The sequence below is a fragment of the Chelon labrosus genome (genome assembly GCF_963514085.1).
Source record: "Chelon labrosus genome assembly, chromosome: 21".
Classification (NCBI taxonomy): domain Eukaryota; kingdom Metazoa; phylum Chordata; class Actinopteri; order Mugiliformes; family Mugilidae; genus Chelon; species Chelon labrosus.
In genome coordinates, this window is record NC_140354.1 from 19093856 (window position 1) to 19120763 (window position 26908).

At 44.5% G+C, this 26908-nt stretch overlaps 3 protein-coding genes across 7 annotated transcripts in view; 2 read left to right on the top strand and 1 right to left on the bottom strand.

Moving 5' to 3' along the window:
* Positions 1–759: 759 nt before the first annotated feature.
* On the top strand, positions 760–1112 carry pde6hb (phosphodiesterase 6H, cGMP-specific, cone, gamma, paralog b; the record flags this gene model as incomplete). Its single annotated transcript, XM_084571553.1, has 2 exons — positions 760–902; positions 995–1112. 2 exons carry the CDS (start codon positions 760–762, stop codon positions 1110–1112), a joined length of 261 nt encoding a protein of 86 aa, XP_084427679.1.
* Positions 1113–3645: 2533 nt separating this feature from the next.
* On the top strand, positions 3646–8049 carry LOC311507005 (retinoic acid-induced protein 3). The gene is made up of 4 exons (XM_084571193.1): positions 3646–3943; positions 4542–5717; positions 7216–7271; positions 7373–8049. Exons 2-4 carry the CDS (start codon positions 4616–4618, stop codon positions 7460–7462), a joined length of 1248 nt encoding a protein of 415 aa, XP_084427319.1. The 5' UTR covers positions 3646–3943; positions 4542–4615; the 3' UTR covers positions 7463–8049.
* Positions 8050–12690: 4641 nt separating this feature from the next.
* The window catches only part of LOC311506625 (RNA binding protein fox-1 homolog 2-like), a 60422-nt gene continuing 46204 nt past the window's right edge, over positions 12691–26908 (bottom strand). For 2 of the 5 annotated variants that reach the window (XM_084570661.1, XM_084570664.1), the window contains 7 exons: positions 25035–25122; positions 24104–24160; positions 23750–23900; positions 21621–21663; positions 16493–16593; positions 14735–14810; positions 12691–13632 (listed from right to left, as the gene is read on the bottom strand). In XM_084570661.1, coding sequence (XP_084426787.1) covers positions 13588–13632; positions 14735–14810; positions 16493–16593; positions 21621–21663; positions 23750–23900; positions 24104–24160; positions 25035–25122 — 561 coding nt within the window. In that variant the 3' untranslated portion in view covers positions 12691–13587. Of the gene's footprint in view, positions 13633–14734; positions 14811–16492; positions 16594–21184; positions 21228–21620; positions 21664–23749; positions 23901–24103; positions 24161–25034; positions 25123–26908 lie in introns of all 5 variants that reach the window. The other 3 variants (XM_084570663.1, XM_084570662.1, XR_014699700.1) reach the window with 3 other exon arrangements.

A 26908-nucleotide genomic window follows, 5' to 3' on the forward strand; every position in this document is an offset into this window, starting at 1 on the left:
AAATACAAGGAAAAGCTAAAATAAATAAGAGAAAGTAGCACAAAAGAGTAAGTTTCTATTAAAAAAGAAAAGAAAAGAAAGAAGAAGAGCAGTCATTAATAGTCATGGACCATGAAATCTGTAAATCTATGTCGGGCTAGCGAAAGACAAGAACCATACGACTTCAACTCGACATGACCATAAACCTAAAGATGAGAACTGGTGCGTACAGAGGATTGACTCCAGGTGCAGCGACCACACCTCAGAGCAGAACGATGCTTTGCCCAGGAGATGCTCTGCTCCATTATCCTCATGCAGGAGGAGCATATGTTGGGGTTGTATAACTGCCAAACCCGGGTTGTTTTTCCGCCGTCGCCAAAGTGCCTTGACAGGATTACAGGAGTCAGAGCTTAGGCCGGATGCCGCTTATGATCGGGTTTGAGGTGAAAACCAGAGAAGCAGAAAATGTTTAAAGTCAAACGCTTCGATTTTAAGGTTTGACATTTAGACTAAACTTAAGAGCGAAAGGAAAAAGTTAGAGGTTGAGAATAAAGGTTGTTTTCTTCACGTTTGTCGTCAAAGAAGTCGCAGTTGGTCCGCCCAGGATCAAAGCGGGATTACAGCTAATCCGGCTGTTTAACCTAATCTTCCTAATCTCCGTCTGATTGGCACCGAGAGCTGGGAGGAAACAGGATTAACGGAGGGCAGCAGAAGGCAGAGCACGTGTAATGACCAAACTCTTTTCCTATGTCTTTTTTTTTTAAGAGACCTTCAGCAGAAATGAACTCCGCCCCCCCTGCAGGAAGCGCCCTGGCCCCTGGTGGATCCACCGGTCCCACCACGCCCAAGAAGGGACCACCCAAGTTCAAGCAGAGGCAGACTCGCACATTCAAGAGCAAGGCGCCCAGGCCAGGCCAGAAAGGGTAATCCAGATTCTCTGCGCACATATTTACCATGGTGATCCTCTCCGGGAGTTTGGCCCCTCACCTCCTTCTGCTGCTTTTCTGTCTTCTAGCTTTGGTGACGACATCCCAGGCATGGAAGGTCTCGGCACAGACATCACTGTGGTGTGCCCATGGGAGGCCTTCGGCGACATGGAGCTCAGCGACTTGGCCAAATACGGCATCATTTAAACATGCCGCCTCCTGCCTTCCTGCCCCTCTCCTCCGTCTAACCCCCTCCACCCTGCCTTCTCTCTGCCTCAGCTCGGCACGCCGCGATAAGGCCGCCGGCAAACCCCCTAACGCCCTCTCGTCTGCCTACCTCATGCTTCAGCCCACTAAGTGGGCAATGAGAATAATGATGTTCTTATTTTTATATTATTAATATTATATGATACTGTTGACAGTATATATACTTGAATGAGAAGACGAGAAACCCTTTTCCCTTCTCCCATCTAAAGCAGTCTGTCCTCGACTCCTCCCCACCACCCCCCACGCCGCCTTTCCTCACCTACGGCAATGGACGCGAGCAAAAACACTAGCTTGTATTTGCTTCTAGCTGTCTATTAAAATGTAAATAACTCGCTCACTGTGTTTTTACCTTCCGTCTTACCTTTTGTACTCCCCTCCTCTTTTATTTTGCATTGTATTTTCTACTTCCTGCGCGCAGCATTTGTTGTAAACACCAAGGGATGCATGGAGAGTGTGCACAAGGCTGTAACGGTGAAAGCTACACACAATGCACTTCCACACGATCCAGAGGAGGAACTCCCTTTTAATCCCGCTGTCCATCGTCTCTCTCTGTCCTTGCTGCTACCTGAACCCCAGTTAGAGAAAGTAAAGGCACATGTGACTTGCGTTCGTGAGCACAATACCACACAGAGATGTACTGTGAACTGATAGCTGCAGTAAAATGTGTTTATTTTTAGTACTCATGTCGTCCTTGTGTTTTTTTTCCTGAAAGCCCAAATGAAGAAGAATGTTTTCTTACACAATATTAGGAATTGTTTTATTTGCATAAGGAGTTTCCAACCTCAACTTGTGCCTGACTGTCTATAAAGTTAGGTAAACCCAGAATAAGTCACCTTAAATTTCTGGAAGAGCAGGTTTTCTGAAGCTCAGTGTGGCATTGCATCTTGGCATTGCCTGACACCACCAAACCACCAATTAATCAAAAAACTGGTAAAGACATGGCACGTAAGTGGTGTCTGACTGACAGGTTGCAACCTGTATGAACACTCAGCCACAACATTAAAACCACTGACAGGAGAAGTAAATGACATTGACCATCTTGTGACAATTCAATGTTCTGCTGGGAGACCTTTGGACCTGGCATGTACCACCCACCTAGACCAGACAACACAAGGTGTTGCCCTGGCCTCCAAATTCACTAGATCCCAAACTGATCAAGTATCTGTGGGATGATCCACAGAGGCCCCTCCCCACAAAGCCCCCCCACTAACAACATCCTGTTGCCAGACGCCACAGGACACCCTCAGAAGGCCCATGTCCATTCTCTGATGAGTCACAACTGTTTTGAAGGCAACAAGGGAGACCTACACAATATCAGGAAGGTGGTCATAATGTTATGCCTGATCGGTGTGATAGCACTTGTCTACCTATTAGTCCTCAAAGCACTTTTACAGTCACAATGCCACATTTACCCACTTGTTTACCCACCAGTGCAACTCAGCACCCAGTGTCTCGCTCTAGGCTCTGGTTGCCTAGGTAACACTGTATTTGTACATTTCCAATCCCAATTGTTGAAGACTGGAGTCATTGCTCTCGGTTAGAAAAGAAAATATCGTCAACGAAACCACCGCTTCATCTGGGCTTCACCCGACGCTCCAAGGCTGCCATCACCACGGTGAATTTGGTGGTTGGAGATAAAGTTGGTTTCCTCGGGGTAGACAATGCCGGTCAGTCGCTCCAACTGGTCATCAGCTCAAAGTTGGGATTAGCCCAACAAGGTTTTTGTTGCCTATCATCGCTACAACTCTCTGGACTCCACAGTCTCTAGTTGCCACGTCTGTTACCTCCAGTACCTCCAGGTGTCAACCGGGACCGAAATGTTCCAAACCGATTCTTTAAACGGCTCCAATCACAGAACGAACGAACTCCACATGTCAGCATCCTTCATCCTTTCCCAGACACTTGGCGTTGCTATGGTACATCTGTGAAAACAATGATGTAACGATGACAACATCCACACTGAGACGTTATGCAAGGTATTCGTGGTTTTGCTCTGAAACCCTCAACTTCACGTTGTTTCATAAACTAAACACTCAAATATGTGCACACAATATGCACCTGCAACAAAACCAACCTGATAAAGGAAAAAGCTAGATCTCTATGTTTATAGAGTGAGTTTACAGTTAAGTGACTTCACATTTACCTGAACACACCCTACAAACACTACCTGTACAGGCACGAGCTGAGGCGTTACGTATGGGCTTGTAAAAGGCAACAGCCAAACGCAGTTCTTGACGCAACAACTCCCCCCCTGGAGCTAAATCACCCATTTCTCATGCTGTTGCTGTGATTTAGCCGTAACCAAGGCTGCTCCTGTTGTCTCCAGGTGAGACCGGTGTGAGTCACCTAACGTCCTAACTTCCAACAAAGCGTTTCGCACCCACCCCTGAGCTACAACTCCAGACACTCCGGTTTTGTTATCAACAAATGGGATGCAAATCCTGATGGCATCCAGAACTAGGGAGGTGTGACTTTGCTCCCATCATCACTTCCAGGTGTACGAGCCCCACCTTTTAGTCTCAGGGAGGGGACGTAGCGAGACCGAGACGTACAGGAGGGGATCTGAAGGGGAAGGAATTTCTGCAGGCTTCTGTCTTTTCGGAAAAACAATCCACAGGTCGTCTCTGTGTCTCTTTCTGTCTCTTCTCATCTCGTCCGGTTACCACGAGCTAGCGGAGATATGGGCACATCATCTCACTAAACCAATAAGAAGAAGGTTCATTGCAACTTCAGATTCTGGAGAATAATTTGGAGACTGTAAAGGATAAAAGGTAAGGGCATATTTTTAAATATTTGTGAAACTTAGGAGCCTCTTCTTTGTGTTCGTCTTTAAAGACAAAGTCACCAAACGTGTATTTTCTTTTAAGACTTCGTCCAGATTTTGAATTCGAATTACCACAAATTCTCAAGATAGTTTCGTCGAAATATTGCCCAGTCGATTTAAAACGCGGTGTCCCAAACAACTTCACAAGTGTAAAATGGCCCGGGTTAAATTTATCGAGCATCAAAAAGGTCACCGCTGAATCTCAGTCGCTGAAACAAAGACTCCACTGTGACCTGCAGGAAATGACAAGCACATATCAGGGGTGAAAATCTCTGTCCCATCTCTCGCCTCCAATCTGAACAGTACATGATAATCCCCATGTGTTGCTCTGTCTTCTTCCTTCTCTCTACCCCGGGCCTCACCTCCATGTTGTTTTTCCTCCAGCCGCGCAAGCCTTCGCACTCTTCTCCACCTTGTTGTGGCATGTTCATACACTCCCTCCTCCTGCGCTCCTCACTCTCCCTGTCAAACCTCTTTTACTGTTGCTTTTTCCTCTGCACGCACATTAAAGATACGCATGGAAAAACATCCGCTTTGTGTTTCAGGAATAAAAACCTGTCGTCTCGAAGGATCCGTTAAAAGAAGGACTGAATCTTGGTGCGGATTGTTACGGGCGAACATGGCCTTCTTATCCAAGAAGTACCTTTTCCCCCTCCTCTCCCTCCTCTATGTACCTCTCACCTGTCTGTGCCAGTCAACCAACGACACCTCCACCGCCCCAACCACTTCCTCAAACACCACTTCCCCGAAGCGTGTCCGAGGCTGTGGCCCAGGATTGAATCCGATATACAGGTACCTGTGTGACCGTCGGGCAGCGTGGGGGATTGTGCTGGAGACCTTGGCCTCGGCAGGGTTCATCTTCAGCATATTTCTCCTCTTAGGCCTGATACTCTGGTCGCTGTGCAACTGCTCGTCATCCCGGCACCAGCGCGGCAGCATCGGCAGCGCAGTGGTCAGCATGTCCATGTACTTGTTGGCCACAGCCGGGATCTTCGCCATCACCTTTGCCTTCATCATCAGCCTCACCCCTCAGACCTGCCCCACCAGGATCTTCCTCTTCTCCGTGCTCTTCTCCCTGGCCTTCTCCTGCCTGCTGGCTCGATGCCTTGCCCTGCTGGGCTTTGCGGCTACTCGGGGCTGGGGGGAGCCCGCCGTGGCTCTGGGGCTCTTCACCGTGCAGGTTATCATTTCTACCCAGTGGCTGATCGTCGTCTTGGTCCGGGACAAGAAACCTTGTGAGTACAGCCAGGAGGAATTCGCCATGATGCAGATCTACGTGCTGTGCCTCTTGGCGATTAGCTTGCTCCTGTCCCTGCACTTGCTGTGCCGCTCCTGCTGCACATACAGCTACAGCTACACAGGGGCCACCCACAAGCAGTGGAGGGCTCAGGCCATACTCATCTTCTTCACGCTCCTGCTCTCCGCCTGCATCTGGATAGTGTGGATCACGATGCTCACCAGGGGAAACGATGAGCTGGGCCGTCGGCCGCGCTGGGACGACCCCGTCATCAGCATTGCCCTGGTGGCCAACGGTTGGGTGTTGCTGTTGGGCCACGGTTTGTCCCAGGTCGCCTTTTTCTGCAGGGGGGAGGCCATGTCCAAGGATGTGCCTCTGAGCTTTGCAGGCTGGACCAGGCCCAATGCTGAAAGCCCGGAACTGAGCAGTCAGAAGGAAGGGAAAGAAAATGGAAGCTTTGAGAACGAAGGGGAAACAGGCAGAGGTGAGACGCTGTTCTCTTAATGAAAGTGGCCTGAATAACCTTTTAAACTATTTGGTGTTGATGTCAAACCAAGACTAGAACTTGGTATAGACAAACTTACCAAGTTTGACAGTCAAAACAAACGTGTCTGTTATGGTAACAACCCTGTTTTCCTTGGAGCCCGAGTTACTTGTATCTAAGTAAAGCTGAGCTAAGACACATAAACAAAAATGTACTTCAGTTTGTGTATCAAAGCACCAAGAGCATCTTTGCACTGCAGGATGGTTCATTTAGCATTTTGATCCAAAACTTACTTCTTGTCATAAATGACACATTCTCAGTTTGTTCCTCTCCTTCGGTAAAACTTTAGGTTACTTGCGTAACCCCGGTTCTCTGAGTAGCACTGAGTGAATGTCTCACTTTGGAAAGTAGGTCTTCCCAAAGGTTAGGGTTAGGTAAGACAACAAATGCTATGATAGAGAACCAAACTTAAGGTTTACATCTCGCCTTATTTACTCTTTCTTGAGTGCACTTTAACGTTTCTCAAACTCATAAAAACAAGCCGGGATGAGCCGGAATGCCGGAATGAAACGGACAGAGCCACAGATGTTTTTTTTATTGAGAATCCATAAAAAGCTATTAAAATATCTGTCTAGATAAACTTTTACTTTCTCAGAACGCAAATCCTTATCCTTTTATTTCATATGTGCTTTATTTATTTAAAAAAGAACGTTTTGCAGGCCCCCTGTTATCTTTGGCATCGGTATTAGTTGAGAACCATCGTATAACTTAGATTCACAACAGACATACAGTGTTGCCCTTAGGATCTTTAGGATCTTTGACATTTCTGCATAAAAAAAAAAAGCCTCAGAACGATAGCGGATTTTCACACAAGTCCAGAAAGTAGAGAAAGAGAACCCAATTAAACTAATGAAACAGAAGTATTATACTCATGTCTTTGACTATTAGGGAAAAGTAATCATTTGTATATATTTGTGAGGTGCAAAAGTAAGTGAATCATTGTTTTCAGTATCTTGTGTTGCCCTTGTGCAGCAATAATGTTTCTGGTAACTGCTGATCTGTCATCTACAGTGGATCGGGGGAATTTTAACCCATTCTTCAAAACAGAACCACTTCAGTTTTGCTACTTGAGTGAAAATCCACTGATGTTTTCAGTCTTTTTTATGCAGAAATGTAAAAAAACATCTGAGGGACACTGTAAAAGACTCTAATGCCAGTCAATGTAAACTACAGGATTTGTCCAACAAGCAGATGTAGCTTCAAATCAAACTTCGAAACCAAGAGAGCAAGGGAGAATTTTGCAAATGACAGCAGCTCCACATGCACTAACAGACGTTCTTTATGCTGAATCCGACCGAAATGAACGCTAAGCCCTTCTCCAGCATTACTAAATGAAATGTGTCATCAGTCAGCTTGGCTCTCAGCGTGGTTCTTTATGATGAACAGCGTATAACGACCTGATAATGAGCCATCAACTGACTCATACTTGTCCCTTCAGGCAGGCGAGCTGCACCGAAGCTGCAATCACCCTACGAGTCTGAGTTCTCCATGGCTGTGAGTATTAAACCACCTTTTTATTACTGTAAAGTTAATGAACGCACCATTTGTCATCGGGTATTGATAGGAATTGTGATGTGATGATGTGTGCGTTGCAGGAAATCGACCCGGACAGAGATTACACCATTCCTCGGCCTCAGACCACCAACTTACACGAGCCGTACGACGAATATTACGGACACAATTAAAACTTTATGTCTGACACACACTCATTGACCAAATCTAAAAGCTGAAGGTGACCAACGTCATGCACTAATCTCTTCTGAAAGCATGAAGGGTCTTGTCCAAATGTAAATATTTTTATAGGGGCTGTTAAGAAGGTCCTAAAATGCAAATATTTTTTATCATGAAGCTGTTAGGGTTCAGATAGTCCAGCGTTCTTCTGACGGGAAATCCACATGACAGATCCTCGGTGAGCCTCTGTCATGGTGTGTGCATAATGTGAATTGTGCGCTGCTCAGATGGTATACAATGGGCCTGAGGTGAAAGAGGAGGCGTGAAACTGTCAAGTCTGAAGGTGCTGAGCAGAGAGAGCAGAGGCGATGAAGAGGAGAGGAGGGAGGGAGGGAGGGAGATTAGATGAGACGAGACAGGAGGAGGAAAGGACGGGAGACCTGTCAGCACCGCGGGAGCGCCTGTGCCATCACTGATTAACATCTTCATATTCAAAGTTACATTACAGTAATAGCAAAGGGATAAGGTGTATGCATAGAAATGTGTGAGGAGTACGTCTTTTTTTTTTTTTAACGTGCTACCAATAAAAAGTTATGCTTCACGTTTGCCTCTTGCGCTTATGTTTATTAATCCCTAAACACCTGCTGCAAACACAGAGGCCCAATGATACAGCAAGACGTGTGGTAGTGTCACTGTTTAACCACCAGGGGGCGTCATTGAGACACTCCAAACTGATAGGGAGCTGCTGTAGATGAAGGACAGAAATATACCGCATGCTGAAAGCTGACACTACATAATTTACAGTAGATGTAGAAAGACTAGACAACCCTATTAATAAAGCAGGTGTTTGGTATGTGCAATAAATCATAATCTTTAAAAATGACAACTTATGATTTGTTTTATAATAGGTTAAGCTAAACAGCTAATTAATTAGGTTTGTGGACGCGTGAGTGCATGTAAAACAGTGCAAGCTGTAGGAGAGGATCTCAAGGTGCAGCTGGGGAACCTCAGAAATGCGCCTTGGCTTTTTGCAGATGATGTGGTTCTGTTGGTTTCCCTCAGACCGTGACCTTGAGCACGGCACTGGGTCAGTTTGAAGTGGGCCGGGATGAGAGTCAGCACCTCTAAAGGCGAGGGTTGGAATGAAAGATTCAGCGGTAAACCGGACCGCTTCGCCTCTTCGCCACGACAGTCCGATACAGATTCCGGCAGCTGTCGCATCAAACCGACTTGCTCCACTGTACCGTCACCCCTGATCAACATCCTGAGCGACTTCTTTGCTTGAGGCAGGAGCCAACCTTTATCCGGCAGAGCAACGTGTCCCCGGACTTAGAGGTGCTGACCCTTCCTCCCGACTGCTTCACACTTTGGCTGCGAATCGCCCCAGTGCATGCGTGAACCACATCACGAGCAAAAAGCACACGGAGTTGCACCTTGCACTGAAAACAGGGAAACCAGGGACCTTCACCTGGAGCCAGGCCAGAGAGGGGAGCTCCCTTTTCTCCACGGGGGCCTGGCGAGGCTTGGCCCAACACGGCGGCAACTCCCTGCGGCGGCGCCAACACCACCACCCCTTGCAGGAGAAGGCATCAGGGTTGGGTGCAGCGTGAACTGGGCAGAAGGCCAAGGAGAGAACCTAGACGTGCTGACCTCTGGAGTCACAGGCTGGCTGAAATGAGTTTGAACCACAGGGAGGCTCAACCTTAGAGACGGCCCGTGGAGATGGAGGGTTCCGCCCAGGTAAAGGTCTGCCCGGGACAATGAAATCATTTGGGTAAGCTTTATGCAGTAGTCAGCGAGGCAGCCAAACACGTCCTCGGAGTGCTGTGGAGTTAAAAACGTGTCAGCGGTTGGGAGGACTGTCCAGTTTCTGCAGAGCTATTCTTTTTGATAATGAAACCCAAATGCACGTTACTCATATACACGAGGCTTTTAACGGCACAAGAGCCTCCTGATTCAAGAAGAGTTTGTCAAGTTTTTATACATCCACTGGAAAAGAAAGACAATGAGCAGCATTAAAATCAGACTCCAGTGACGCAAGCTTGTTTATTTTATTGTGTCGTGATCGGCCATCCGCAAAGGTCAACTCGTCACGACGGCAGACGCAATCCCTCGCACATCTCCCCATCCTCCTTTTCTATCCGACTGCCTCCAATCTATTCTTCCAATTAGCCCGACTTCAATTACTCACAGAGAGCATGCCATCAAACTGGCAATTGGCCTCTTGTGCATTAGAGCAATTAGCGGGGATATGAGGTTTTCCCGCCACATCCAGCACCATTTACGGCCATTAACTCCAGATGCAATTAAAGATTGTTCCAGATTGTTCCCCCCTCGGTGGCGATGAGGAAGTTTGGAGGGTGCGTGGAGGAGCTTAGCGGCAGCGGCGCCGCCGCATCCTCCTCCGCCCCCCCGCGGGAACGAAGAGTCAAGAGTTGACACTGATGCGGCTCGTCGTGCAATCGCAAACCGCATCAATCATCTGACTCACGCGGGCCAAGGAGAAGATTCTCAGCCATTAGAGGCTGTTCTCTTTGGGGTTTGGCGGCGCCATTTACGGCAGCCTCTTTAACACCAGCCAAACACTGGAATGAAAATGACAACCCCCCGAGACAATCACGGGAAGGAAATAAAACCGAGAATGTGCTTCGTCAACCTGAGAAGAGGTAAAGAAATATTCAAAGACCGGCATTAAAAACCAAACAGTTTATTTATTATATACATTCAATAATAATGAAGAGAATAAACAGAAGGCAGACACAATGATGGCAAAATAAAACATTGTGAGAAAATACATGTCACTTGTAAAAAATAAAATAAAATAAATCACTTGGATGACTTTTGTAGAGCATGTGACCGAAAATAAAATAAAATAAAGAAAAATAGAGATTAACTCCACATGCAGTTCAAACCCATTTATTAAATGGCTATACAGAAACTCCCACCCAGCCGGTTGACTTGCGCAGTTGAGACGGGAGGCGAGGGGTAAGGGAGGGGAGGGGGGAGTCGGGGTCAGGCTTGCTTCCAGCACACCTCTGTGGTCGTCTCTTTCCTAATGAGACCAACTCCCAATTAGAAGAGATGCAAACGAGCAAAAGCAAAAATAAAAAGGAGGAGACGCAGTTGACGCCAGCCGGAGCATCCCAACGCTGCCACCACTCATCCCTGTGCAGGAACTTTTATTATTTTTTACAGATTCATCATACCGTGGGCCTTTTTAATACATTTCCTTTTTTTATTGTCGTTATTATAAAAGCAAACCACAGCGGTCTGGGCGGATCAAATTAAACTTCGCACATCAGATATGTGGCTGGTGATTACCACGGCGAGCACAGAGGCGCACAGCGGAGATAACCCCAGATTATTGAAGCGGGCCGACTCGGCGAAAACAACCACTTGCTTCTCACCCCCCCCCCCCCACCTACCTCCCTCACCCTCCCTCCCCCTCTCCCCCAATCAGACACTTCACGCTGGACCTTTACCGAGATTCCTCGTCACTCCTGTCGCCTCGCATCACATAACACTTCCTTCCTCTCGCTGCTATGTAAACACACCCGTTCCTCCTCCAGCACTATGATTTCATGCACAAATGAAAAAAGAAAAGAAACCCCCTTCCTCCCTCCCTCTCTCTCTCTCTCTCTCTCTCTCTCTCTCCCCCTCTCTCTTGCAAAAGCATGCATAGCAACACTTCTGATAATACTTGTAAGGAATAATAAGACAAAAACAAGAGGTAACGCTCGTCTGAAATACTCATTTGGACCTACTGCACACAGTTTCACAATCATACGCAACAACATCACCCGTCCTTGCTCGCGTCCGCTCAACCCTGAGCAAACTGCAACCCCATATATTAAAAAAAAAGAAAGAAAGAAAAGAGAGAGAGAGAGAGAGAGAGAGAGAGAGACAGCAGGGGACGTTGTTATTCTGTCAGCTGATGATTTATGGCTCAGCTTCTCACCTTCACCGCCACAATGTCCCTCAGCTGGCCGCCCACACGCATTGTTTCATTGTTCAGGAGGAAGGTGGCCACTGCCGGGGCTACAGGGCCCGTTTGACATTGTGTGGTGGACGCACCCCCTCACCCCACCCTCCTCCTCCTCATTCATCCCTCCCCCCTCCGTTAATTTACTTGTAACTTGGCCCTGCTGGGGAAAAGCAATCCAAAGCATCCTCAGCCCGTCTACCTGTGCATCCCTCATGACTCCATCTGATTTCCCTTCTCTGCATCGACGTCAAGCGTGGAAAAATAAAAACTAAAAACAAAAAAAAAATAGCTTAAGAGCCGAACTAAAACTTGCCGGTTTCCCAAATTGCTGCAACATCTGCAGACGCTGCAGGGTGCTGCTACAACACTGCAAGCACAGCTTCGGCCCACTTAATAAAATAAAATAATATATAATATATATTTATATATAAAGAGAGAGAGAGAGAGAGAGAGAGAGAGAGAGAGAGAGAGAGAGAGAGAGAGAGAGCAAGACGCTGAGGCATAAACAACCACAAATATAAGAAATACGTCAGGACCCAAAAATGTGCTTTCTTCAGAAAATCTTTGGAAGCAAAAAAAAAGGCAAATGATAACAACATAGTGAGAGTATATGGAGACACGTGCAGGACAGAGACTTGATCTGTAAATTGTCCTTTTTTTTTTTTTTTTTTTTTTTAAATGGACGCCTTCAGATGCACCGGTAAAAGGAAAACGATGATTATAAATAGAAAAAAACAAAAAAAAAAGACAGATCACTCTACTCTAATCTGGGATCTCCTGCTGCTGCCGAGCCGAGTTCAAACGCAATCTCCCCTCCGCCTGAAGCCTCGGAGGCATTAATAAATACCTCAACCCCGGGGCCGGGAGGGATTGCAGCGCGGGCTGACTGGCGGACGATTAGCTTCCCACGTGGGGTCGAGCTGCTAAATCTAGTTTGGTTCTTTGTCCCGTCTGATCCATTCGGTAACCGCAGTACAGCTGGAATGTCTTAGGAGATAGAAAGTCCTTTTTTGGAAGCAGATCAGGGACGAGGCCTTAGGCGTAGTGGACATACTGTACCTACCGAGGGGGTCAGTTTGTGGTTGTAGTGTTGTAGTGATTTTAAAAAATAAAATGAAATAAATCAATGGCTCTGTTGCTGAAAGTAAGTTCCAATGCATTCACTTTTTTTTTTTTGGATTGACTTTTTTTTTTTTATATATCAACGACAGCAAAACACAAAAGAGGCAAAAATAACTGAGGTAATGCAGAAAAACATTATTTTTTTTTTCCTTGTCGTTTTCTTTTTTGTTGTTTTTTTGTTTTTTTTTTTTACACTCGGGGGAAGAAAAAGTTGGTAAATCTCAGAAAATGACAACAAAGAAAGAGACATGCCGTATTGTTCGTAGTTTTAACAGCTCCCTCCGGCTGAGTAGTCCAGCGTTGCAAAAATAAGAACGATTCCTACGTCTTCTGCATCGAAGTGGGCGGGCGTTTCTTTCCATAATTAACACGACGTTAAATCAGAGGGACGTCCGAGGTGGCAGCTCTGCGACAATGTAGTGTTTTAAAAAAAAAAGTACCTTATTTATTTATAGTGGTGCTGTGGCAGATCTATCATCCGGTGCAGGCCAACACTAAAGGAAAACGTAGAGGAAACTGTACTCGAATGTAAGTTTATATTTATATTTATATATAGGTCTGATTAACAGGGCAGTGGATATAAGTTCAGAAACTCTTTGTCGAGGGGGGGTGGAAGGTGTGGGGAGGAGGGGGGTCACACAGGAACAGCAGTCTCTCTCCTTTCAGGTTAAAAACATCCCAAAATCGTGGCCCCGTAGCTCCAAGTGTAGCAGGCTCCAGCTTTTTTTTAATTATTATTTATTTTTTTGTTTCCATGTCAGCGACAGACAGAAGAGTTTTGAGTCGATGATGTGGCAGTAGTGACCTCTCTCTCCACAAAAACAAAAAAAAAACAAAAAAAAAGAACCAGAAGAAGAAGAAAAAAACAAAAACACATGATTTGTCAGTGGAGTCTGCCTGCAGAAAAATGGAGGGGAGCTCCTGCCAAACAAAGAGCTTGGAAAAGGGTATTTTTTTGTTGTTTTTTTTTCTTTTTTTGGAGCAAAGTGAAATTCCTTGGATGCGGTTTGTGTTTTTTTTTTGTTTTTTTTCTCAGTAAGGAGCAAACCTACTGTATCCAGCCCGGTATAAACTGGCCTGAAAGACACAGAAGAGACAGTCATGAAATTAAATTCTATCTATAAACATACATATATACACACAGCACTGTTTTACGTTTCATTGTTTTAAATATCTTGCATGAAATATTAATATTCAATATTAAAATCTTGCAAATGTTACTATTGTACTATTGTAATATTTTATTTATTGCATTATTATTTTAATTTTAATTTTCTAATTATTTAATTTATTTATTTAATTTTTATTTAAGTTATTTATTTATTTTTTATGTGTGCACCTGAGCTACTGTGACCAAGCAATTTCTAAAGTCTAAATCTATTTGTTGTCAAGTCTCTAAATTTTCAAAGCGGCTTCTCTCTAAAATAAGCAGCATAAATATAAAATAAAATATAATATATATAAAAAAAATCAACCTACGCACAACAGTGGTGGTAGTGACAACAGTATCTGACCCAAAAATTCTAAATGTATTCATAATGGTATTTTAAAATTTCACTTAAAACGATCTAAAAAACGTTGATGACTCATCCCGCACTCAGGGGCGTGTGCTAATTGTGTGTCCACATGCCCCTCCCTCTTTCAGCTCCAACATGTGGGGCGGAGCCTCATCAGGCCACTGGCGCTGACCAATCAGAGCGCACCGGGCTTTTTACGGGGGTCAATGGAATTATAAGCGTATTGAATTACTAAAGAGGTAAAAACCATGAAGGAACAGAATGTGTTTTTTATTTTAGTTGTTTTAAAGTAGTCACCTTATGATTTTATGATATCCAAAAAAAAAAAAGCTGGTCTTGTAGAGTTTCTTGAAGATGTTAACCAGTCATCCAGTAGCAAGCAGCCACCAGTCTTTTACAACTGACTTGGATGAGTGGTGAAACGTCTTCTGGAGACTCTACAAGTTGTTTTCAGCTTTATTTTTGAAGACCTGGATGACTGCCACACGCTTTGATAATAGCTTTGCCTACTCTTATAATAGATTAAAGATCCTGCTACTTGAAATGATCTAAAATATAAAAACATATTGTAGTTTATTTTTTTAAACTACATGCTCATTTAGCGCAACGTAAACCTGCTCCTTTTTTAAAAAATGTCGTAGGTGTTTAGTCAGTTTTCTCACCATGGCTCCCACTCCGTAAGCGGCAGCAGCTGGAGTTAAAGCGTGGTATGGATCTGTGGTGTACACACGGCCATAGCTGGAAAAACACAAACACAACAGGAAGATTACTCACTTTAGAAAGACTAAACCATCCAAAGGTAGTTACTGTAGACGCAATGCACTCAGATTAACAAAAGACTTCAGCAGCACAAGGTTAATGCGCCTCCTGTTCTGGAGTATAAGAACAACGTATTCAGTTTAGTTTCTCTCTTTTCATCTGTTCTTTTTGTGAAATCTGTTTGATAAGCGCCGGGAAAGAGTCCATTTATCGCTGCTGAAAACATTTCTCTCATATCAGATCAGATCAGGTCGGTAAAAATAACTTTCCCCTCGTGTTATAACCGTGGCTAATCGCAGCGTTAATCTGTCCAGCGCTCTCGCCGTTTAGTTTCTATTCCCATTCCCAGTGAACGGCTGAAAAAAGTAAAGTAGGCATCTCTGCTGACACCACAGACACCCTGAGGAGGACGGTTTGACTGGACACTTTCCAAGGATACGAGCGGGAAACTGCAGAGCTTAGCTGAGTCGGATGCCACCTACATCACCAGGGTTGCCCAACAAACTAAACTTTCAGTCTCAAAACAATTTTACTTGAAGCTAAAACTAATGTTCCAAGGGTGTCGTGGTATTTCTGCTTTTGTCCAGCTTTTCTCTGCTGTCATATTTTTTAAATCCAATCAGCTTTCAGAGCTGGAGCTTCTGTCATTGGACTAATTTCGTTGCCTCAATAGATTTGTTGCGTGAACCTAGTCTTGCAAGATCACAAGATTTCTAACGACAGGATGCAGAAAATGCCGTGTGTTTAAAAAAAAATATTATATCTTTCCGAATCAAGATCGATTTGAATTGGAAAATAGACTTTTGAGCCCATGAACCAAATATTGAGCAATCGTTATCTCTTTAAAAAGAGAGATAAATGCCATGTTGTGTCTTGGTTGTCTCATCTGTTCATCTTACAGAACGTAGACATCATCACCATAGACTGTAAATAAATATGGATGGTGGAACTGCTCCTCTAAAGTGAAGCCAAAGTGAGTAGAGCTCCCCCTGGTGGCTGGCTGCAGTATAGGTCATAAGCTCCGCCCCCTCCATGTTAGTGGATGGGACTTGGGTAAAACTAAAACACTAAAATACACGTACATTTATTTTTTTATTTTTTTCAAGGATCTTTTCTGTCATTTTTGGTAGTTAATATAATGCTGATGCATGTTCAAGTGTTTTAGTTATCTGACGCTATAGAAACAGGATGTGACATCACGATCACTACAAGCTGCCATGCCAACTGCTCCATGAAGTGGTCCTGAAGTGGGACTGTGAGAGCTGGAAAAAAATATTAAGTAGCCTGTATAATCCAACATTTCTTTGTAACTGGTGGAAGAGGAGCAGAGTGCATTATTAATGAAAGGAAAACGCGAGTCTAGAGGAAGTGTGGGCGGGACATCGCCATCGTGGCTCCGCGTAGCTCCACTCTGGGACTGTATTGCGCAGACTCTGGCTCCAAAGTCGCAAGACGGCGCCACAAGACTTCCCAGAAAAAATAGCATTAGTTTGGCCAATGCAAGGAAGTGGGGCCGTGTCGTCCATATTTATATAGAGTCTATGCTTTTCAGCACCTGATCATTGTTAAATTGTTAAGTCTGTATCTCAGGAGAGCTGTTGTAAAGCGATGCATCTGTGTGTGTGTGTGTGTGTCGATGTGCGCCCTGACGTGACCCTCACCTGTCGCTGTAGGCGGCAGCAGCGGCGGTCGCTCCGGTTACGGCGGTGGGCTGGGCGTAGCGGTAGGCGGCGGCGGCGGCAGCGGCAGCGGGGTAGCCTCCCTAGAGACACACACAACATGACTGAATCACACGTCTCCGAGGAGGAAGAAGACCTGAGCTAAGGTGTGTAAAGGTGTGTAAAGAGGATAAACTAACTGAAATTAAAAATATATATATGTTTAAACATTATTTACAGTAAAAACAAATAAGTGTCAGTATATTGCATTTGTGTACGGGGAAAGAAGTGGTACATCAGTGAGACAGAGAGGAAATTGCACTGTCAAAGATGAGGTAGATTAGATTATTACCACTAGGGGTGAGAGGGGGTGAGTTAAAAACAGTGGAAGACAAAATAAATAAAAATGAAAATAACCATATCAAAAACCTCTTTGTCTTCTCAGATGCATCAAGAGAAGACCTACAGTTTGAGGATGGATGCTAGACTAGTGACAGGCAGCTTTTGTTACTACTATTATTATTATTTGTGTTGTTTTACGTGGATTTAGAACAAAGAGAAGAAGATGGGAGGAGGGGGGAGGAAAGTCACACACACAAACACACACCCACACAAGCCTGGACCGACTAAAATCATCTCCTCGCACTGAGACTGCATGCATGACCCAGAATTACAATTCAGACCTACTGATGGAAAAACAACGACAACAACAAAAAAAGACTGCATTTCTGATCAGAACGGAAAACTGTGACACCCCGGCATTCTCTGAGACGCCTGCAGGACACGGAGCAGAAACAACAGAGGTGTTAGAGACAGCGAGGCTTTCTGGGTGAGTGGAGTGGAAAGGAGGACATGGAGCGGGATGTCTGCATGCAGCGGCAGCAGCAGCAGCAGCAGCAGCAGGTCAGCACATGCTTCAGTATTCATCCTGGGAGGGGGCGGTTAATTCAGGAAGAGACCATGTTCTCCCGTTTGAACTTTTTGAGCCACTTCAGAGCATCTCTCAACGACGCTGACTGGAAATTACAGCGGAATAGTGTGCGAGAGACCTAGAGTTTAGGATAAAGGTCTGCAGATGGTTGTAAATACATCTGAAAACAAAAATTTAAGCTGGTGAAATACACAGCACAGTCAGAGGATTACATAGACTTGTGAAGGACACAGACAGCAGTAGTGGGATAATTATTATTCATAGAATTATTACTTTGTGTTTTTTTGCCTCCATCCACTTGTCAAGTTGCAGTTTAAAGCTTAGGTGTCAAACATATGGCTCGCGGGCCAAAAGTGGCCCACCAGGGGCTCTAATACGGCCCGCAGCATGACTTGGCAAAGTGCGAAAATTACATAGAAGACTGCAATTTTTAAGTGAAAATAACTGCTATCCCTAATTTGTCCACTGTTTTAGAAATTATTAGATCCAGGACTAAACAGCAGACAGCAATGTGTCCAAACTGCACTTATTTTTCTTAAGAAATTTCCTTTTTTTTAAAGGATCGTTTATTAAATGTAAACATATCCTAATTTACTTGTTCTTCTTACACTAAAACAAATGGAAAAAGTTGTCGTTACTTATAGGTTATTATGCTGTTATCTTACTGGTCCGGCACGCTTGAGTTCAAATTGGGCTGCATGTGGACCCCGAACTAAAATGAATTTGACACCTCTGGCTTAGCTCACACACCGTTGGGGTGTCAATGGGGCGTATCATAACAAGTTATTGGTGAAATTAACGAGTTTCGCGGCAGATAATACGTTATTTAGAAGCTGCGTTTCGGTGCCCCATTCACTCCCACTATATGGATATACGTGGTGCTCCGCTGGATCTAAATATTTTCCGAATGACTCCAAATGACACCAAAGTTATTTGGCTGAGTAAACGATCATATTTTATGGCAGAAATAAGGTCCAGGTTGTAAAAAACGGTAATTCCCCTTTAAATTAACTGTGGCTCAACAGTTACTTTGACTGAAATCCCTGCAGCACAGAACATAGAGAAGTCATTTGAGTGGATGTTGCGTAGGAGGATGAACATGGGAGGATTCTGCCCAGACATGTGGGACCTACGTACGTAGCCTACGATGGTGTGAGCCATTTATACTTGTGCGCTCGTCAGTCCGGCTCGCTCTGTTTAAACGCCACCCAAACACTAGCCGGCGCCGTGTCTGTTTTGCCAGTCGGGTTCATTTTTGTTTCTACTTCCTGCGTCACTTTCAACAATGGTGATGGAAACTTTTCGCCGAAATTTCACTGAAGTCCAGTCATACAAATGTTTGCATCTCCAAACCTCCTCAGCTAACCTTTCCTTAATGTGTTCCATCTTTACGGATCCAAAACAATCAATTTGAAAACTGGAGCAGCAGGAAATACTGAGGCTCAGGCTACGGCGCTAGGGTCTGCGTAGGGTCTGGGCTGCTGCCATAGCTACGGCGTCAAATTGACGCGGAAGACTAAACTTTGGAGGAAAGTGTTTTTGCAGATCATTATAAAGTTAGAGAAGTTGACCTTTCTCTTCATCGTTTTATCCCATTTGACATTTGTGTGATATTTTATCATAATTAGCATATGAAGTGAGGCTGCACCTTTGACCCTCTTTTGACTTGCTACTGAATTGCAATCAGTTCATCTTTGAGTCCAAGTGAACATTTTTTTTGCAGAATTTGTACAAATTAACTTGATCCTGAAATATCGCGTTTGTGAGAATGGGCCGGACGAACATACATGGATGTATGTACGTTGATGTATGTACGAGCTGGTGATAATAATAAATATGCTGCACATTATACCAAACTTAATGGCTCAAAATTATAAATATAGCATTATGCTGTCGCTGCTGTACCATTTCCTGCAATTGCATCAATAAAGTCTTGTTTTATCTTATCTTAATGGCACTTCTGATGTTTGTTTAGATCCTTGTCCTGAGATTAGATCTGAGATTTAATGTTCCGGTTGGTAATTTGATGTTTTCATGGTAGATTTGAAGATTTTAGGTTCTTTTATTGTTATTCTAAGAACGGTACAATACTTGCTTTGTGTTTGACAGTACAGTGCTAGACAGGACTAGATGTTTGCCATGCTTTTGACTTGCAGGACTATCCAATAGCGTGCAGAGATATTTTTTTTGTACTGCATTGGTTGAAACACGTCCCATAATGGAATCCAAATGGAGCGTGACCAGATTCATACTCTGAGAATCTGAGAAGAATGAGTCCAGCTACACCAGGTGAGTTTCTCCAGAGTGATTTCCACCAAACCTCTGCTTCTTCTTAACACCAGCACATAAATGGTCATATTAGATTTGTTTTCAGAAGAGGTGCACACAGATTATTCTCCTACGCTGCTTTGGACGTTTTCTAAAATCATTTATGACTGTGCCACTTGCCAGCTGCTGTATGTTTATTTTGGAACCAGTGGAGATTTCAGCTAAATTTACACAAAACCCACGGAAAAAAAAGTACAAAACTAACCAGAAGTGATTTGGTATTTTATGTGACAATCGTGCAGTTTCCAAGAGCAGACATACCCTGAATCCCCAAACTGTCGTGACATGTGTCCGAGACAAGCGTACGCAAACATCTGACCACATCTGTAGGCGTTATTTTCCAACAAGAGAACAAAATAAGAGCCTAGCAAGCCACGCAAAAGAGACCGGGGCCCGTATTCCTAAAGATTTGTAAGGCGAGGAGTTGCTCCCAGTGGCCAAATTTTAAGAAAATTCTGAGAATCATGATGTTTTCTAAGAATTTCCCCACAAAGTTAAGAGCAGATCCTGGTTTATCTGTTGTGCTATATTTTCCCAAGCCTGATTCTTGGCCAAATCTACCTCTCAAAACACTTTCATTCTCAATGACCAGTTGAGCCAGTTGAGTTTCCTACTTCTTTTCTTCTCCATTGATGTTCGGTTTGTGGAAGATTTGAACACCAACCAACACTACTTCTTATTGGCTGGTTAGCAATCACAGAAACTGATGAAAGCTGAGCCATTTTACCCTTGTTAATACCAAATGGACGAAGTACAGAAATGACCAGCATGGTAAATGAACGTAAGCAAATAAATACAACTATCAGCATGTGAATACTGTGCAAGCAGGTTTTCACACATTTTGTAGGATAATTTTAAAGTACAGCTTACTATTTATTTTTTTGTAAAATACTATTTATAACTACACTTCACAGAGATTACATTCTACGACTGAAGTACGGTCCATTCTATGTCTTTGAAATGATGACTCATACCTAGTAACGGGGTCAACCACACCTCCTCACCAAGACAAGAGTTTCTGTCCATTCGTTGCTGGAATCACTCCTAAGCTAAGGCTCCTTGCTAGGACTTTTTAAATTAAATTAGGATCTCTCTGAGAGGATTTTTAGGAATACAGGCCCTGGTTCTCTTTTGAATGGACTCAAAGGACAAATATATGGTCAAAGAAAAGTAGTAGTTCAGTAATGAACAAACACACAAACAAAGCCCTTTCCCATGACTGGAAAAAAGTGCATGTTTCAGTGAGTTAGTAGAAAAACAAAGCAAAACTTAAAGCAGTAGTAAAGTTTACTTTTTTTTTTGTTTTTAATATCAACTAAAGACAACAAGTTCCAGATCGGAAGATGATTCGTAAGATCAGAGGAGGTAGTACAGTAAAAAAAACAAAAAAAAAAAACAATGCACACTTGTGGGTTTTGGTGTCGAGTTGACCCTACCTGAGGCATTCTGGGACTAAGGACTGAGTCCTGAAACACTAGTCTATAGAGAGAACAGAAACAACCGTTGTCAACCTGGATCAGCACTCACGCTCGTGTTCACACGCTCATACACCGACGCATCCGCCCACAGAGCAGCCTTTTGTAGTGGTGTCCGAGACCCGCGACCCATTAAGAGTTTTATGTTCACTTTTAAATCTATAAAAACTAATTTAGAGACAAGAAAAAGAATGAATTTGTGGCTTGTTTTGCTTCTAAAGCGTTTTCTCGTCGTGGGTTCACCATTATTGCAGGCAGCTCTGTGCAGCGCATGACCTGACGCACATGCAGAATCACCCCCAGAGGTAAAAAAAAAAAACAAAAAAAAAAAAAAGAGGAGAAAGCCGTGAGGGGGAGGGACAGAGATGGCGTGTCGGCTGAAGGTGGATTTACTTACGTATAAGTCTGCCGCTCCGTAAAAGCCATCCTGATACACCACACTGAGAGAGGAATGACATAGAGGGAGGAAGGGGGGAGGAGGAGGGATGGGAGGGGGAGAGGAGTGGTGCACAGTGCAAACGGAGTGGTGCACAGTCCCAAAAACCAGAGTGGATGAAGGTCACAACACAGCAGAAACAAAAAAAAAGAGAGAGAGAACAAGAAGAGAGAAAGAGAGAGTAGTTAATTCACACCCATGCAGCATGCAGAGGAAATACAACTTCCATGTAAGCTCCACAGCTAAAAACATTAAACAGATAAAGCTCACGGAGCTAAAATGAGATCGTAAAATGCTACCGTTCCCCGGCTACAAGAAAAAAAACCCAAGGCAATAAAACGGCCACTTTGAACAGATGGTTTCATAAGAAAATTAAGTCTGGATGTTGCTTTTGAGTGGAGCAGATATATCGGGCCTGTTCAGACCTCGCGTTAAAAACCCAATCCCGGCAATAAGGACGACGTGAAAGACCCCACGGGGCGCATTGAGATTGGGATTTGAGAGGTCCGATCCACGTTTGGGTGGACTCCTTTGGCAATGTGAACACACAAGTCGTTGTGAGTCACATTAAAAGATTCAATTTTTGCCTCATTCATTGATAAAAACAGCACTATTATAAATCATCGCCTGAAAAGGAAAATGCACCGTAATTGATGTCTGCTCATTAGTAGTGAGAGACTAGCTGTTTAAGGGGAACTACTGTTTTTTTTATAACCTGGACCTTATTTCTGGCATAAAATGCGGTCATTTACTCACCCATATAACTTTTGTGTGATTTGTATTCCGTCGGGAGATATTTAGATCAGCATATATCCATATAGTGGGAGTGAATGGGGCACCGAAACGCAGCCTCTAAATAACGCATTATCTGCCGCGAAACTTGTTAATTTCACCAATATTTTGTCATCGTATGCTAGTGCTATTCCCCGTTGTGTCCGGAGTTAGCTGCTACGGTTCGTCCACAACCTCAGAATCGAAAAAAATATTCAGCCATGTTGCAAAAAAACTAGCAGTAGCAAATTACAGGTAAGCAAGCCATCGCGGGTGCGCACGGCGCTCAGAGCTCAGAGACGACATGATAATAGCTAACTCCGGACTTAACGGGGAATAGCACTAGCGTACGATAACAAAATATTGGTGAAATGAATGAGTTTTGCGGCAGCTAATGCGTTATTTAGAGGCTGCGTTTCGATGCCCCATTCACTCCCACTATATGGATATACGCAGATCTAAATATCTCCCAAAGGAATACGAATTACACAAAAGTTATATGGGTGAGTAAACGACCGTATTTTATGCCAGAAATAAGGTCCAGGTTGTAAAAAACAGTAGTTCCCCTTTAACTAACCAAAAAATAAATAAACCTATCTGTATGAGGTTAATTACGTGATCATGTTGCTGTATAAGGAGGCTTTATTTCCCTTTATTACTGGAGATTAAGGAGCGTCCCAGTTATGACCTGAGGTCGGATCGGATCTTAACGCGAAACCTGAACAGGACCACAGAGAAGGTATTTCCTGAACCCAACAACCCCCACTTGATTTCATCTAGCTTGATTTAAATGTCACTACATCGCACTGCCGTTAAAACCCAACCCCGCTTTGATTTGAGTATCGTTAACGGTCACATCCCCATTAATTAACCAATCATCACAGCACAGCAACAACATGCACGAATAGCAGGTGACGGTAAAACCCCAATGATCTGTAGCACAATCCGTGCAGAAGGTGACTGCTTCAGTGTGACTAAATGTGTGTACGGTGTGTGTTTAGGCAAATCTGCAGCCGGTAGTTTGTGTGTGTGTGTGTTTATTCAAATGAGGCCTCGATGGTGCAATCCCATCAGTGTGTCATACGCCGCAGAAAAAAGGCTCGAATGACTGATTGGACTGCTGCGAAGAGTGAAGTGTGAATAATGTTTGAGCACGAGGAGCGAATGAGCTCAGCCGCACTGAACAGAGACCCGGTCAAACAGGATTGGGGGAAATGATTCACGAGGTGTCGCTCGACAGATTCACTCCCGAGCAGAAGCGGTTTCCTTTCGAAACTGTTTTCACGTTCGGGCCGCGGAGCGAGGCCGACAGCTCTTACCCAGGGTAGGCGGGGATGGCAGGCTGAGGCACGGCGGCACGCACGGCGCTGTAGACGGGCCGGCCTCGACCCCGGAGGTGGGCGCCGCGGAACGCCGCCGCCGCTGTCGTGGCAGCCGCCGCTGCTGCAGACGGGTAAGGAAACCCTGGGACTGGAAGCGGAGAATAAAACAAGGTCAAATCATTTTTTAAAAAAACGTGGAGTCCCGGTAAGAATGAGGAGGAATAAAAACAGCACAGAGGGATTAATTTCAATAAAACATGTCAGTGAGGAGGAAAGCCAGACAAGCGGCGTGTTAATATAAATTAAAGACTTGGAATGTGACTAAAATGTAAAGCAGGCTGTCGGCCTCACCTGCGTAGATCTCTGGTCCGTACACGGCTCCGACCATAGGACTCAATTTCCACCCTGCTGATGGTCACAGACGAGAGAGGGCAAATAATTAATAGGGGCACTTTAACTTGAACACAGTAAAGAGGGGTGACTTACACCGTGTCTCGTTTATTATGCACATATTTCACCTCGACATTTAAAGCCAGGTATTCATCTTTATTTCTACTATTAATCATTCACTAACCTCTTCCTGTTACTACAATATTCACCTACCAGCCGAAGTATAAGCCAAAGAACCTGACTGACGGTCTTGAACCATTAGATTAAAGACTGGGCTGTTCATCTCAAACAAATAAAACCATGGTCACTTAACTGGGATAAAAAGAAAACAACTCTTAAACGTACACTGATCAGGCATAACATTACCAGACCAGGCACCCCCACCCCATAGCAATGACACTCCTTGATGGCAGCAGCCATCCCCAGCAGGATGCAACTGCAAAAACGTTTTAGGAACATCTCAAGGTGTTGACCTGGCCTCCAAACTCACTAGATCCCAAACTGATCAAGTATCTGTGGGATGATCCACAGAGGCCCCTCCCCCCACTAACAACATCCTGTTGCCAGACACCACAGGACACCCTCAGAAGGCCCATGTCCATTCTCTGATGAACTGTTTTGGAGGCAGCAAGGGAGACCTACACAATATTAGGAAGGTGGTCACAATGTTATGCTTGATTGTTGTACAACCCTACTCTGGGGGCTATAACAGACACTTAAAAATGGTTTGTCGCTTCCAATTGACTTTTACACAAAGAAGACAGACAGCTATCGTCTTTCAACTGGACCCTGGACACGACATGTACGCTCCTATTGGATCAGAACCAGAGGACGCCGTTCTGACGCCAACATGTGACTTCAGTGTTAGTCAGTGTGATTGTTCGGTCGTTACCATAGGGCAGCGTGCTGAGGGCCTCTCCGTTAGGGTAGGGGCTGACCATTTTCTTGTTAGTCATCACCCTGGCGGTGGCGTTATTCACCTGGGGATGGAGGAAGCAGACGGTCAGCGGGACAGACACAATGAGCAAACAGACTCAAATCTAGATTCTTAGATCACAAGGCTTCTTCTTTCTTTTTCTTTTCTTTTACAGTAGAATTGTTTATTTGCCGTTGTAGCTGATAACGCTCATTTACTCTCAGCGGGTCAAATAAAGTGTCGTTTGAATGTTATGGCACATTTATTCGTGTCAGCAGCTAATTTACATTCTCACCGTGTCCTCTGTCACGTTACGTTATTTCTTTACGACCTCAAACAAGCTGCTGGCTCACCAATTTTCATAGATTTTCTCAAAGTGGGGGATGGGGGGATGGGGGGGGAAGAGTCTGTCTGTTGACATTCATTCGTTCCTCTGCAGAATAATAATAATAAAACCTATCATCACCGGCTCGGACGTAAAAGTCAGTGGAGCTATACTTCACCAGCTGCTACCCTTTTTATTTTCCGCTACGCCTGTGTTTATGTTGTTGTGCAAGTCTGTGTTTTGTGGATGGAGGTTGTTGGGGGAGGGGAGGGGGGATTTATTTTTTTTTTTTTTTTTAGTCATCATGCAATAAAAAGCAAGTGGCCCAGTAGAGATTAGGTGATTCACTATGAACAGATAGAAGGGGTGCTATGGGTGACGCTGGCATGTCGCTGACGTGCACAGAAAGACACGGCGGGGGGGAGGGGGGGGAGGCATGACAAAGGAAACTGAGCGGCACTTTTCTTTTTAAAGGCATGCACACGTGAAAGTATTGTGCATTTTTTTGGCGCGTGAGCACATGCTAGCTGACTAATGCTTCGGCCTTTCAATCTTGGGCCTAGATGGCTGATAATCTCCCCTCTGGGCTTCAAAGGCTTCCCACTCCGGGCCCCTTGATGTATCCTCGTCTTCCTTTGATGGGCTTTAAGAGAAGGAGATTGCAGCTCTCCGTAATAACCCGTACTGTCCGCACGTGCTGTTGAAGTTGCACATTTTGCAGGCCGAGCCGGAGATTAATGACCTTCCGGCTAGTTGAGAGAGATGTGTGTGTTCATGTGAGACGAAGACGGAGAGAGAGAGAGAGAGACTCCCATTAAGGCCTGGACTGCTGCTTCTCTCCGTGAGTCACGTTTCTTTATCTGCAGAGCTTCGTTCAAACTGAAACGAGGTTCGCCTCATTTTTTTCCCCCCTCGTTGTAAATGACAAGGTCGAGCTGCGAATGATTCAATCGGCCTAGAAGGGGCTCGCTATCCGACACTAGCTTTCCACCGCCGTTGAAGTGGAAACGTTCTCAAATGTCAATCGAGTTGATGAATCAAATCAATGGCGAGTTTTTTTTTTTTTAAAGATTTTTAAAGTTGACTGGGTAATGGTTAGTGGTGTTAACTTGTGTTGGGCCCCGTTCACGCCTGGGTGTAGTGATCACAAGTGGGCAGGTCTAAGTTGACGCCAAGGTCTCGAGGCAACGCTTCTGATTGGAGCTGATGCTGCGTTCCAGAAAGCCGGGATGTCGGATTTATCCCAGTTGGAGTGTACAAGACGCGACCTCAAAGTGTTCCAGGATCATGAAGTTGTTTGTTTTGTTTTGTTTCCGAAATTGAGGTCTCCAAAAGTTTTTCCGCCAGCAATAGCTAATATACTACTCTGCTAAAAGCTAATGGTAGATGCTCAACAAACCTCCTCTGTTTTTGTCAGACTTGTTCGTCGTTTTTAACGTTAGGCTACGCTTCATCTAATAACTTTATGCAGAGAGATTATAGCCACATGTCGTAGCGCAAAAGTCATAAATGCATTTTATATTCT